At 26.8% G+C, this 14,434-nt stretch overlaps 2 protein-coding genes across 2 annotated transcripts; one reads left to right on the top strand and one right to left on the bottom strand.

Annotated features, from left to right (window-relative positions):
- Positions 1-4,845: 4,845 nt before the first annotated feature.
- On the bottom strand, positions 4,846-11,578 carry GO595_000780 (leucine-rich repeat domain-containing protein; the record flags this gene model as incomplete). Its single annotated transcript, XM_067921314.1, has 2 exons — positions 4,846-11,324; positions 11,446-11,578. The coding sequence occupies 2 exons, from the start codon at positions 11,576-11,578 to the stop codon at positions 4,846-4,848; spliced, it is 6,612 nt and encodes a 2,203-aa protein (XP_067779036.1).
- Positions 11,579-12,934: 1,356 nt separating this feature from the next.
- On the top strand, positions 12,935-14,038 carry GO595_000779 (Uncharacterized protein; the record flags this gene model as incomplete). The annotated part of the gene is made up of 1 exon (XM_067921303.1): positions 12,935-14,038. One exon carries the CDS (start codon positions 12,935-12,937, stop codon positions 14,036-14,038), a length of 1,104 nt encoding a protein of 367 aa, XP_067779035.1.
- Between the last annotated feature and the right edge of the window lie 396 nt (positions 14,039-14,434).

Here is a 14,434-nt window from a genome sequence, read left to right as displayed (position 1 = left end):
CAAAAACTAAGTAATTAGTATTTAGTTCATTAACTTTAATGTTTTTAATATATTCGCTTAAAAGATCATCATTAAAATCAAATACAAAATTATACAAAGAAGAAACATCATAATATCCATCAATAACTTTCAAAAATTTAATTTTCGGTGTGCAAATAGTAACATTTGCTGTATATTCATTCAGAAGGTTTTCATTAAAACTATTTTTGAAGTTAATTAAGAGAGAAATATTATAATTATTATTAATTACATTTAAATATTTAATTTTTGGTGTGTGAATCGTAACATTTGCAGTATATTCATTTAAAAGCTTATTATTAAATTCGTTTTCGTAACGGAGTAGTGCTGAAATGGAATAATATTTGTATATAAAATTAAAATCAATGTTCATATCTTTGATGTTTATATTATTGCAATATTTGTTGAGGTAGTTTTGTTGAAATATATAAAAATGATTTAATAACGCTGAAACATCAATGAATTTATCAAACTTTATGTATTCATTGATAACACTATTTAAATTGATTTCATTTATAACAATTGGTCTAGATAGTTTTTCATAATTATATATGAAAGAAATCAAATTATTTTTTATAATGCTCAAGTAATTAATTATTGGTTCTTTAATAGTGATATTTGAAATATATTTATCAGTAATATCATTGTTAAATTCACTCATCAACAAAGAAGAAATATCAAAAACACTATTTATAATATCTGCGTAATCTATTTGTAGTTTTATATTTGATATATTAGTTAAATATTCATTGAATACATCTTTGATATGAAATTCATTTGTAATATTATGCAAAAAAGATACAATGCATTTGTAGTTTGATATATTTAAATAATCAATTTTATACTCTTTAATTGCAATATCTTCAATGTTTCTTTCCATAATATTTTCATTAAAATGATTTTCAAAATTAAACAAATGAGAAATATCAAAATGATCAACAAATGAATAATCAAAATCTTTATATTTAATATTAACTTCAGATACATCAAATATATTTTTATATATATCTTTTACAAAATAATAAATTGGATAAATGAAAATATTTCTAACAATTAGTGAAGTTTCAATCGTTTTATCTTTAAAGGTAACTCTTGAGACATATTCACTTAGCAAATCCTTATTAAAATCTTTTGCAAAATTAAATATCAAAGATTTATTTAAGTTCTTATTAATGATGGAATTATCGATGTTTATTTCAGTGTTAAAATTGATATAAGAATATTTGTCTAAAATGTTTTTATTAAATTCCTTATAAAAATTAAAAATTGGAGAAATTTCATAATATTTTCCTAAAGTTATTTGATAATTGTTCTGTTTTCCTTTAATATTAATTTCAGAAATATAATCATTTAGCAAAAACTTATTATAAGTATTTGTATAATAAAATATTGGTTTAATAATAGTGAAAAACCTTTTTATTATCAATTTATCAAAAGTTAATGATATATAATTTGATGTTTTACTTAATGTTTTCATATTTTTATCATAATATTCTTTAGTTAAATTATGAAATGTGATAAAGTTAAATACATTTCCAATTATAGTAAATTTATAATTAATATTCAGTTTATAATTTGGAATTATCATTTTATTTGCAAAATTATGATCATTTAACTTAATTTCATATAAAAATTTTGTTATTTTTGTTAAATAACTATCTAAATCTAAAATGAAATTTAATTTATATGAAATTTTTGGTAACTTTTCTGTCACTTTAATAACTTTATTATAATTTAACATTGAAGAAATACTATTTCTTGGAATTAATAATTTTGGTTTCATGATAAATTTATCAAAACAAATGTTTTTATATACATTTTGCTTTGGATACATAACAAATGAAGAAATTGTTTCGTTTTGTGTTATAATTGGAATATCAAAAGTTAATTTATCATTAAAATGCTTATGCTGTATTGGATTAGATAACATTGGAATCTGTACTTTGGTATTATATAAATATATTGGTGAAATTGATAAATTTAAATATGAAAACTTTTGTTGATACGAAACATTATCAATTAATGGATTTGGAATGTTTTGGCGTTTAATAATATTTAAATATTTTGTTATTTGAAATGGTAAAAATGCTAACTTTAAAATATTTTTATGTTTAACTAATTTGCTTTGATGTAAATATTTTTCATGTTTAAAGTCACATTGATAATTAAGGAGATAACTTATCAGGAAAATATGCGGTAAACAAATCGACAAATTGATCACATTTTGTGCTGAATCGAAATACTTATCAACATTCGGCTTGATTTTAGAGAAATATTTAATCGAAGAATTATGTTGAAGTGTATCAAAAGATTTGTTAACATTTAACATAATATTTAATTTGATATCTTTAAGTTTTTCTTTCTTAAAATGAATTCTTTGATAATTTAAAATTGATACCAATGAATTAATGTTTATAAAATTAAATTTTAAGGATTTTTCTTTTGGTAATTTATCAATGTATATATTAATATAATAATCTTTATCGAAAAATGCAAAATTAAATTGTTTTGTTTTTGGAATTTGATATTTTAATGAGAAATTTAATTTGAACAAATCATTAAATTGAAATATTTTGTGTTTAGTTAAATTCATATTATGAGAATTATATCTTTTTGATACAAAATTGAAAATTAATTTTTGTGAATATTTTCTTAATTTTATGTTTTGTAATTGTTTAAGATATGAAATTTGATGTTTACATATTTGGTTAAAATGCACATTATAATTATCCAAAACAATCGAATTTAAATCAAAATTATATTCATAATGAATATCAATATTATTAAACATATTTTTATTCGTTTTGAAATATGATAATGTTTTAGTTTGATTTGATACCAAATCATTAAATTTGAAATCAATATAAATTTTTGGAACATTTTCTTTTAATGGAATATTTCTTTGGAAATTAAAAACTTTTATTGGAATATTAATATATTTCAAATTATATTTTATATTTTGCGAAGCTTTTTTAGCTTTTAATTCTATTTTTGTATTATCAATTTTATTATAATGCAATAAATGTGAAATATTTTGTTGATTAACAAAATCGAAATTTGGATTTTCATATTTAACATTTACTTCAATTAAAAAATCAATTGGAATGTTTTGTATTAATAATTTTGTTTTCCATTTCGTAAAGAAATTAAATAACAAATAATATTCATAAAATTTCGTATTTACATTTATAATTTTACGTAAAGGAAGTTTTATTTTCGAATATGAATCCAATAAAACTTTTTTTGCTAAACGATTTAATTTTTGCATAAATTTCCATTTGTTATAATAAGTTAAACATATTTTAAAATGAATTAAAATTTGCTTTCTTTGATTTAACAATAAATTTTTAGAAAATTGTTCAAGTTTAAATTGATAAAAATTTCTTTTTAATCTTAAAACAATGTCATTAAACAATAATTTCTTTGTTATAACAATAAATTTATTTTGTAATAACTTCTTTCTATAATAATTTTGTAATACAAATGATTTAAATTTAATCCATTTCCTATAAATATAAATTGCTTGAAACGAATCAATTAATTCATTTTTATATTCATCATTTATAACTAATAAATAAAGTCTTTGATATCGTTCAATTTGTTGAATAGAATTTTCATATTTTGCTTTGATATGTTTTATATTATTAATGTTTAACTTTTTATTGAATGATTTCCATGTTTCTCTGATTTGTATTCTTTCGTTTTTCCTAAATTTCCATTTATCATAAAAATGTTTCTGTATTATTTTATAATATTTTTTTGTTTTTCTCTGTTGTAATAATTTTTTGGTGATTTTTTCCCATTTATTTCTTATTTCTTGTTGATGTTCCTTTAAAGCTTGTCGCTGCAAAAGATCCTTTTTATTTTTTAGAATATTTATTTTATATGAATTAACAAATTTAATGAATTTAAATTTTAAGCGCCATTTAAAGAATGAAGTTCGCATTATATTGGTATGAACTTGATAAAATTTTGTATCAAGTATATTGATTTTTCTGTATTCATAAAGTTTCCTTTTTAAGAGAATTTTTTTGGAAAAATTTCTCCATTTGATCTTAAAAGAAATTCGATTATACAATTGCATCAAATGGACGGCTCTCTTTGAAATATCAAAGCATGTAATCGATTTGCTAATAAGTGATGGCGTATTAAATATGACCTGGAATTTGTCTGGAGGGGTATCATCCATCGCCAATTTTCCCGCCCTTATAATAAACGGTCTACTGCTATTCAAATAAAGTATAGAAAAAACCATCGTTCTAACAAGGCATTTCAGGATTTTAGCAGGAAAGAAGTAAACAGAGTTAGTCAATTATATGTTTGTGAGTTTCAGGAGGTTAAGGAAAATACGACAAACGGTTGCATCAACAATTATCGAAGCGGAATTTTCATGAATTAATGAATTTATATGCAAAACTAAACTGTCTGTATATATACAAATTGTTGATGTCCTTATTTGCTATTATATTCGTTGTTGTCTAATTGAACACTACATTTCGAAATGCATTTTCAAAAATTGATCAGCCAATTGTGTTGCAATTTTGGCATCATATGTTAAGCTATGCATATAATATTCTTAGCATCAAAAAACAGATAAATGAACATCACATTTATTTTTATTTTTTATAGCAAAATCGATGTTCTAAGAAACCGTTTAAATCGATCCTCAAAAAAACCGTTTAACGTTTTCTCATAACCTCCTGGAAAATGCTTCAGTTGAAGATGAGTAAAATACCATCGAAATTGCTTTTCACCACTTCATTGAGTATATCCACACAGTTATAAAAAAAATTCTAATGGTCAAACCATTTATTAATGAGGTTTCGCTTACATCGCAACTGGTGCAGAAAATTCGCTGAATCCTTTACCGTTTCCCTTCTTCTTCTTCAGTACCACAATTACTACAACGACAACAATGGCTATAACTACAACTGGAATTACTACTGCGAGTATTATAGTCAGAGTCTTTGATTTCGAGCTATCAGCTACTGGACAAACAGTGCTAAGTCCAACGACAGCATTTAGACCGCAAAATGTTGTACCATTATAAGTTGTGTCAACGTATACATTAGTTGTCGAAATATTTGCGAATGAATTTGTATTATATGAAGGCTCTTCATTACCATAATAATAAATGCATTGAAGTGAAGAACAGTTAAAGAATGCATTTGCACCAATGTTCTTTAACCCTGAACCTAAAGTTACAGAAACTAATGAATTGCAATGTTGGAATGCACGTGCACCAATTATTTCGGTCGCATTTGGTATGTTAATAGCATTTAATGCATGACACTCAGTAAATGCTTTTTCACCAATTGATTTGATTGTCTCGCAAAGTTTAACACTTTGTAATGTATCACTAGAAGCAAATAAATTATCTTGAATTGTTGTAAGTTTAGATAATGATAAATTGATTGAAGTAAGTTGTGTTCCATATATTGATTTAATTTCAATAGTAGTAAGTTGTGATGGTGCTTGATAATCACCTGTCTTATTTGCTGGTAATGCATATAATTTAGTTAAGTCTTTAGAATATAACACACTATCATTTTGATAATTTGTATAGTGTTGATTTTGTGGATCAACTATTATTTCTTTAAGTTTTGGTGTTTCATAAAGAATACCATAACCAATAAATTCAACTGATGCTGGAATTTCAAATGTTGTTAAACCTGTGCAGTTATAAAATGCATATGGAGAAATACTCTTAAGTCCTGATGGAAGTTTAACAATATCAATTGATATACAGCACGCAAAACTAGTGTAATTAATATTGACAAGGTTTGTGTTGAATGTAACTTTCAAATTTTCACAGCCTAAAAATGCACCTTCTTGAATTGTATGTAATTTGGTTGGAAGTTGAATTGATCCAAGTGAACGACAATTATAAAACGCATTCGCACCAATTGTTTCAATATTATCACCAAATGTAACAGTTGATAACTTATAACATTCACCAAATACAACTATATTAATGACATTTATGCTTGATGAAAATGTTACTGAGTTTAAGTTCGAACACTGATAAAATGCAAATTCTCCAATCGTTTCAATATTTCCACTAATTGATCCATCTATGGCAATACAATGATAGAATGCACTATCACCGATATGCTTTAAATTAGTTCCTTCTAAATTGATTTTAAGTGAGAGACATTCATAGAAAGCCTTTACACCAATTGTTTCAATATTCTTTGAAAGAGTAAATGTTGATAAAGAATAACAATTATAAAATGCCTCTTCACCAATCGTTTTAACTGTATCACAAAGTTTAACACTTTGTAATGAAGTACATCCATCAAATGCACTATCAGGGATTGATTCAAGTTTAGATAATGAAAAATCAATTGAATTAATTTCAATATCCAAAATTGCGGCTTCATCAATAGAAGTAAGTTGTGGTGGTGATTGATAATTACCTGTTTTAGCTGGCGGTAATACGTATAATATTGTTAATTCTTTATTATATAATGCACCATCATTTTGATAGTTTGAATAGTGTTGATTTGAAGGATCAACTGTAACTGAAGTAAGTTTTTGACATCCATAAACCATAGCTTGACCAATATATTCAACTGATGCTGGAATTTCAACTGTTGTTAAATTGGAGCAGCCATAAAAGACAAATGTTTCAATAGTCTTAAGTCTTGATGGAAGTTTAACAGTTTCAAGTAATGTACAACCTGAGAAGCAATAACCAAGAAGAGTAACAAGGTTTGTGTTGAATGTAACTTTCAAATTTTCACAGCCGAAAAATGCATAATCTTTAATTGTTTGTAATTTGGTTGGAAGTTGAATTGATCCAAGTGAACGACAATTATAAAATGCCTTTTCACCAATTGTTTCAATATTATTACTAAATGTAACTGATGTTAAATTATGACATTCCAAAAATACTTCATTAGGAATTGTATTTAAGTTTGATGAAAATGTAATTGACTTAAATGATATACAATTATAAAATGCCTTTTCACCAATTGTTTCAACACTTCCTTTAATTGTTCCATCCATATTACTACAATTATAAAATGCATACGTACCAATGTATTTCAAATTTGTTGGGTTTGAAATCATTTTAAGTGATTTACATTCAGCGAATGCAAAATCACCAACAAATTCAACATTTTCAGGAATAGATGTTTCCATATTATAACATACATAAAATGCGTATTGACCAATATATTTTAGACTTGTTGGTAATACAATTGTTTTAAGAGTAGTTGTTCCAGAAAATGCCCGTTCATCAATAGATGTCAATAATGATCCATCAGGTATTGTAACCTTTTCTAAGCTTGAACAACCAGAAAATGCGTTATTCCTAATTGTATGAAGTTTAGAAGGAAATGAAATTGATGATAATTTATCACAAATATGAAATGCATATGATCCAATTACTTCAATATTTTCAGTTAAAGTGATAGTCGTTAAAGATTTACAATTATAAAATGTATAATTACCAATAGATTTAGTTGTATTAGAAAAGATAATACTTTGTAATGATTCACAATTCTCAAATGCATGATGATCAAGCAATATCATTTGGGTTGCCGATAAATCAACTGTTGTAATTATTGCAGAAGAAAATGTTTCATCAGAGATATAAAGAAGTTGTGGTGGTGCTTTATAAGTACCTGATTTCTTTGATGGGAAACAAATTAATTTTGTTAAATTTTTGTTATATAATACTCCGTCGTTTTGATAATTTGTATAATTTTTATTTTCTGGATCAACATTAATTGAAGTAAGTGATAAACAGAATCCAGCTACACCATCTCCAATGCTTTGTACTGATGCTGGAATTGTAATATCTAATAAATTAGTACATTGGAAAAATGCATATTCACCAATTGTTGTTAAACTATTTGGTAATGTTATCGACTTAAATGAACAATTAAAAAATGTTAATAGACTAATACTTTCAAGTTTATCATTCATTACGACTTCTTGCAATTTCCTACAATCATAAAATGAATAATTTTCTAGAGTAACTAAATTGGCGGGCATTGTAAATGTTTGAAGTGAAATACATTCACCAAAGGCATATGTCCCAATAGTAGTAACTGATGAAGCTAATTTAACATTAGTAAGTTTACGACATAAATAAAATGCATGTGCATCAATCTTTGTTAATGATTCTCCTTCTGCATTAACTGTCTCTAAGTTTTCACATTGATAAAATGAACATCCTGAAATTATTTTTACATTTGTTGGTATTGTAATAGATGTTAATTTCACACAATAATAAAATGCATATTCTCCAATTGTTTCAACATTCTCTTTAAATGTAACTGTCATTAAATTTACGCAATAATAAAATGCGTTCGTGCCAATAGTTTCTAAATTTGTTGGGAGTGTAATTGTTGTAATTGATTCACATCCACAAAATGCAGATTCACCAATTGTTGTTACAGATGAAGGTAATTGAAGATTGGAAAGTTTACGGCAAAAGTAAAATGCAAATTCAGAAATTGTTAATAAATTTTCATCAACAAAAGTAACATTTGCTAATTCAACACAATTAGCAAATGAATATGAATTAATGACTGTAATTTTTGTTGGTATTGAAATAGATTTTAATTTATTACAATTATAAAATGCTCTAGCTTCAATAGTAGTAATTGTTTCTGGTAATTTAATGCTAACAATATTTTTACATTCTTCAAATGAACTTTCATCTAATTTAGCGACACTAGCACCAAGTGTTATTTGACTTAATGAAGTACATAAGTAAAATGCATATTTCGGAATAGTTTTAATTGTATCACCAATTTTAACAGTTGTTAAACCAGTACAATTCAAAAAGATATATGTGCTGATTGCATCGACACTATTTGGTATATCTATTGTTTGAAGACTACGGCAATTTTTGAATGCATATCCACCAATTGTTTTAAGGTTTGAAGGGAATGTAATCTTCGAAAGTAAAACACAATCTTCAAATACATTATATCCAATTTTATTTAAGTTTTCACCTAATTTAACTTCACTTAATTTAGAACAACCTGAAAATGTATAAGATTCCATTGTTGTTACAAGGTTTGGAATTGTAATAGTCTCTAAATTAGTGCATAAATAAAATGCATAACTTCCAATATCTTTAACAGTATTAATGATATTAAATGTAGAAAATTCACAGCTTAAAAATGCATAATTACCAATTTTTTCGATATTTCCTTCAGATCCAACTGATTGAAGAGCATAACAATGAGCAAATGTATGATCACTAATAGCTGTAATTGCTTCTGGTAATGTACATTTTGTCATCTTTTCACAATGTTCAAATATATGTCCACCAATTGATTGTGTATTCTTTGGAAGTGTAGCTTCTATTAATCCTAAACAATAATAAAATGCATAATCAGAAATTGCGATATTTTCTTCAGTTACTATAGTTTGAAGACTATAACAATGAGCAAATGCATAATCACTAATTGTTTTGAGTGATGTTGGTAATGTAATTTTAGTCATCTTTTCACAATGTTCAAATATATGTCCACCAATTGATTGTGTATTTTCTGGAAGTGAAGTTTCGATAAATCCTAAACAATTATAAAATACATAATCAGCAAATTTTGTAATTGCTTCACCATATGTTAATTTAGTCAAACCTGTGCAATTAGCAAACGCATAACTTCCAATTGTTTGAACATTAATTGGTACATTAAATGTTTGAATTGATGTACAACCTTCAAATACATGAGTACTTATTGATGTTAAACTATTTCCAACATTAACTAAATCAGTTAAACTTGTGCATTTAGCAAATGAATAATCGGGAATTGTTTGTAATCCAGAACCAATTGTAACTGATTTAAGTGATGTACATGATTCAAATACATGTGTTCCAAGTATTGTAGTTGAATTAAGAATATTAATACTTGTAATTTTAGTACATTCTGCAAATCCATAATTTCCAATTGATTTAATAGATTCAGAAAATTCTATAGAAGAAATTTCTCCGCATTGATAAAATGCAAAATTACCAATTGCTTGAAGGTTCTTACCAAATTTAACTGTTTGTAAACCAGATAAATGGAATGCATAATCATTGATATTTGTAATTTCATCAGAGAATTCAAAACTCTTTAATGCTTTACTATATTCGAATGCATTATTTTTAATCGTTTTAACTTTAAGTAATCCATTTACAGTTTGTAAATAAGTTGTATTATAAAATGAATATAATTCAATTTCAGTAACTGAATCGATTACTTTAAATGTAATTCTTTTACTGCCCATTGGATAATATATGATTTTCGTTAATTCATCATTATTCTTTAAATAAAGTACTCCATCATTTTCATTGTTGGAATAAACTGTGTTTCCTTCTTCAACTTTAACTGTTTCAAGTTGATGACATTGCCAAAAGACATTATATGATTGAATATTAGTTACTGATGAAGGAATTGTGATTATGGTTAAACTAACGCAATATTCAAATGCTAAGTTGCTAATTGTTTCAAGTGTTTTATCAAGTGTAACTGTTGTAAGTTGATAACAATGTGAAAATGCTGATTCATGAATTGTTTGAACTTTCTCGCCAAATTTAACTGTTTGAAGACTTTCGCAATGTTGAAATGCTTTGGGTCCAATTGTTGTTAATTCATCTAAAAATGTAATTGATTTTAATGAAGTACAATACATAAATGCTGTTTCACCAAGTGTAGTTAATTCTTTTCCTAATTGGACAGTTGCCATATTTCCACAATTTGAAAATGCATATGCACCAATTGAAGTAACAGCATCTGGTATTACAATGCTTGTTAATGAAGAACAGTTTGAAAATGCATATTCTCCAATTAAAGTAATTGTTGATCGAAGTTTTACTTCTTTCAAGTTGGTGCAAAAAGCAAATGTTTGTTGTAGTACTTGTTTGATTGTACCAGGAATTTCAATTGTCTCAATTTTAGAGCACTGATAAAATGCTGATTGTCCAATTGTTTCGACTTTCTTTGGAATGACTACATTAGTTAATTTATAACATTCTGAAAAACAATATTCATCAATTAATTCAAGTGTGTCTGGAAAAGCAATATTAATTAGTTCATGACATTCAGCAAATGAATATTTACCATAGCTTGTGATTGAACCTTGATAAATAACAGATTTAAGATAATGACAATATTGGAAGGAAGCATCATCAACCTTAGTAATTTTTGGTCCAAGAGTACATGTTTCTAAATGATCATGAAGACGGGAAACAAAAGTTGATAACATATTCTTATTAGTATATATTGTAAGATCTGTAACAGGACAATCATTAAAGCAAAAATCTTCTAATTTATTGACTTGTTCTCCTAATATAACTTTTTTTAGTTGATAGCATTGATAAAAAGCGAAGGTTGAAATTACTTCAACTGTATTTCCAATTTCAACTGATTCTAAAATAGGCCAATTTCGGAAGGCCGAAACTCCTATTGTAGTGACAGGTGATTGAATGAAAAGTTGTTTCTTTATAGTCATCATAGTCACCGGCATTAATTGTTTCCCCAGTGTTGATAATCAATGACTCATCAGCAAATGCTATCGGTAAGAAGAGGGAAAGAAAAGCCAGCATCATGCGATATGATGTTTTTGCAAGGTTCTTTTGAATTTATACAGTTAACATTCAATTTATGTTGTTTGTACGGTTAACTCATTCAAAAAACGTGAAATTGATTCAAACTCCCCAAATCGTTCATGTGAATTTTTTCGGTTTGGTGGGAACGATAGTCGAGTGAAGCTGGTTAATCTTGGGGCATTCGAGTATTTCAGCCAGAAAGCGTTTGGATGAGTTTACTTAAATCTGGAACGGAAATGTCTTCGCTTCGCATACCAACACGAAACTTATACAATATGTAAATTTACGCTTTCCCAAATTGTATTACAATCTGATGATATTAGAAATGATAAAACTGATTTAATTATTTGGTTAAATTTTTATACTTAAAACTCAAAATATGAATTCGTAATGTTATGCTATTGGTGCCTCTATTTAAACTTCTTCAACCGTGCCATATGGCAACGATCATTTTTCACATCACAATTCGCATGGAAATACAAAAGTGCTACTTTTTGTGATTACGATAATAACCTTTCCGATAGAGTTTTTTTTGTAGTCACTTTTCAAAAAATGTGGTAATGCATTGTCACTTTTCTTATAAATAAATTAATTTTGACAGCATTTTGATTTATGGAACGGGCTGTATCTTACTTTGATAAAAAGGAAAAAAATCTTTGGGATCAAATATTGATTCCAACAATTGATGAAATGCCATCTACTACCCCTGTTTCAACATGTTATATTCAGGCGTATCAAAATTTTATTTTAAGAAAATGGGAGCTAAAAGTCAACAAAAAATCACCAATTCAAGTAACCCCTGAAGATTATAATTCTTTTCCAAATAGTTATGGGCCAGATTTAACAGCTATTCCAAGAAAACGTTACCAGGGAATTAAATCTCAAAAAATTAAATCTGGTTCAACAAAAAAGCCAACTGCTTACTCCAATTATGTGCGTGCTTGGAGCAAAGAACATGCGAATACAGAGATTGATAAAACAAAGCGCTTTGTTTTTATTGGACGGGATTGGGCAGCTCTAACTAAGGAAGAGCAGGATTCCTATGCAACGCAAATATAACTATTATTTGTAAAACTAAATTTGATATTTTTTTGTACATTCATTAAATAAGCTTTTTAAATAAAAGGGATTTTGTTATTTGTTGATATATTTGTTTGCTTTTTAATAGTTATTCACAGATGTGAAACTTTATATCGTGTGCAATAATAATCACTAATCCTTTGCTTTATTTGTTCTTTGTTGAATTTAGTGGATGTTATTTACATTTGCCTGATTACTTTATAATATTTCTTTGTTGATTTTAAAGCAAATAAAATTCATTTTAAGCCGTTTATTCCTCAGGAGCTATTTGAAATCATGATAACAAGAAAAGTTTATTCGAATGATAAATGGTTTTTCCATCATTTTGGTTTTGACGAAACTGTGGATAGCGTTTATAAAAACATCGTGGTAAAGCATAATTCGAATACCAATGTTGAAATTATTTCTAATTTAAATAAAAGGAGCTTTAATGCTGGGCTTTTCAACTTACGCTCACCATCAGACTATGTTAATTTGCCAAAAAAAGGAAATGGAAAATTTCATATAATTCATGGATATGGAGTAAAACCAGGAAAATTCTCAATTAATGACATTGTTACAAATCAGAATAATGAAGCCTTTGACGGCGCAACATTTCAAGCAGCATCCAATTTTAATTGTTTAGAATTTCCTTCAACTAAATCCACAGCGTCTCATGGTATTTCAAATTATGCATGTGACCTTACCCAAGGCCCACTCACAGCCATTGTTGCTCCAGCCAGTATTTTATATCGAAATTATTTTTATCCTCACGATGGAAAAATTGGACAGATCGATTCTGAAATTGAATTATTAAAACGAACACCAATTCCTATTACTCATGGGAAAGCCACCATATCCAAATCTCAAGAGAAATTACTCAAAAAAAGTAATTTTGATTGGACAAATGAAGATAATTATCTTGTTGGTGTGCATGAAAACTGTCAAGTAACTACAAATCGTGCAGATCCTCCAAATGGTACTGGCCCTAACCATGATTACTTCCAAGAATCAGAGCCTGGCCGCATTTCTCACCAAGTGTACGCATCATCGTTCAATTTCAGGACTCTGGTTGTCAAATCTGACTTCACATTTGGTATTGTTCGAAATTTACTTCGTTCTGAATATAAGTCAACAATTCTTGCTGCCTTAGATCATTCAATAAGGTACCCAGGAAGAAAAGGTTCAAATAAATGCGTGTTGACATTCGTTGGTGGACTTGCCTTTGGAAACCCAATCGAATTAATTTGTAAAGCAATAACAGATAACGAAAAAGTTATTATGGATAGTGGATTAAATGTGTACATTAATTGTTTCGATGAATATGCTTTCAGTCAGGCTTATCCTCATTTAAAAGATTTGATGCTAAAAACTGGTGGAAAAATTATTGAAGCAATTTGATTGTATTGTTTCTCTTTATTTCGTTAAGAATTGAATGTTGTTAAAATAATTGTAATAAAAAGATATTAATTTTATTTTTTAACATAAAAACTCGAAATTACCTCAACAACCATTTTACATCCTCTAATGATGTGTTTATAGGAAAGAAAGATTCCAAAAAGTAATTTAACGATGTAGCCATTTTATGAATAAGATACAAATGTTGTAAAATAGAATAATGAATTCATTAATACACTTTCTTCAATGTTCACTTTATCATCAAGATCATTGATGCTTAAGTATGGTATATGATCCTTTGGCATCAATGGTAATGTCTTCAACTGTACCACTTCCTGAGGCTGAAGAATGAGTGTAAGGTTTGCCATCAGTATTCCTAACAAAATATGTCTGAATGAG

This window comes from Histomonas meleagridis, assembly GCF_020186115.1.
Source record: "Histomonas meleagridis strain 2922-C6/04-10x chromosome Unknown contig_111, whole genome shotgun sequence".
Classification (NCBI taxonomy): Eukaryota; Parabasalia; order Tritrichomonadida; family Dientamoebidae; genus Histomonas; species Histomonas meleagridis.
Note: the sequence above shows the minus strand (reverse complement) of the source record. Positions and strands in the feature narration are given on the sequence as shown.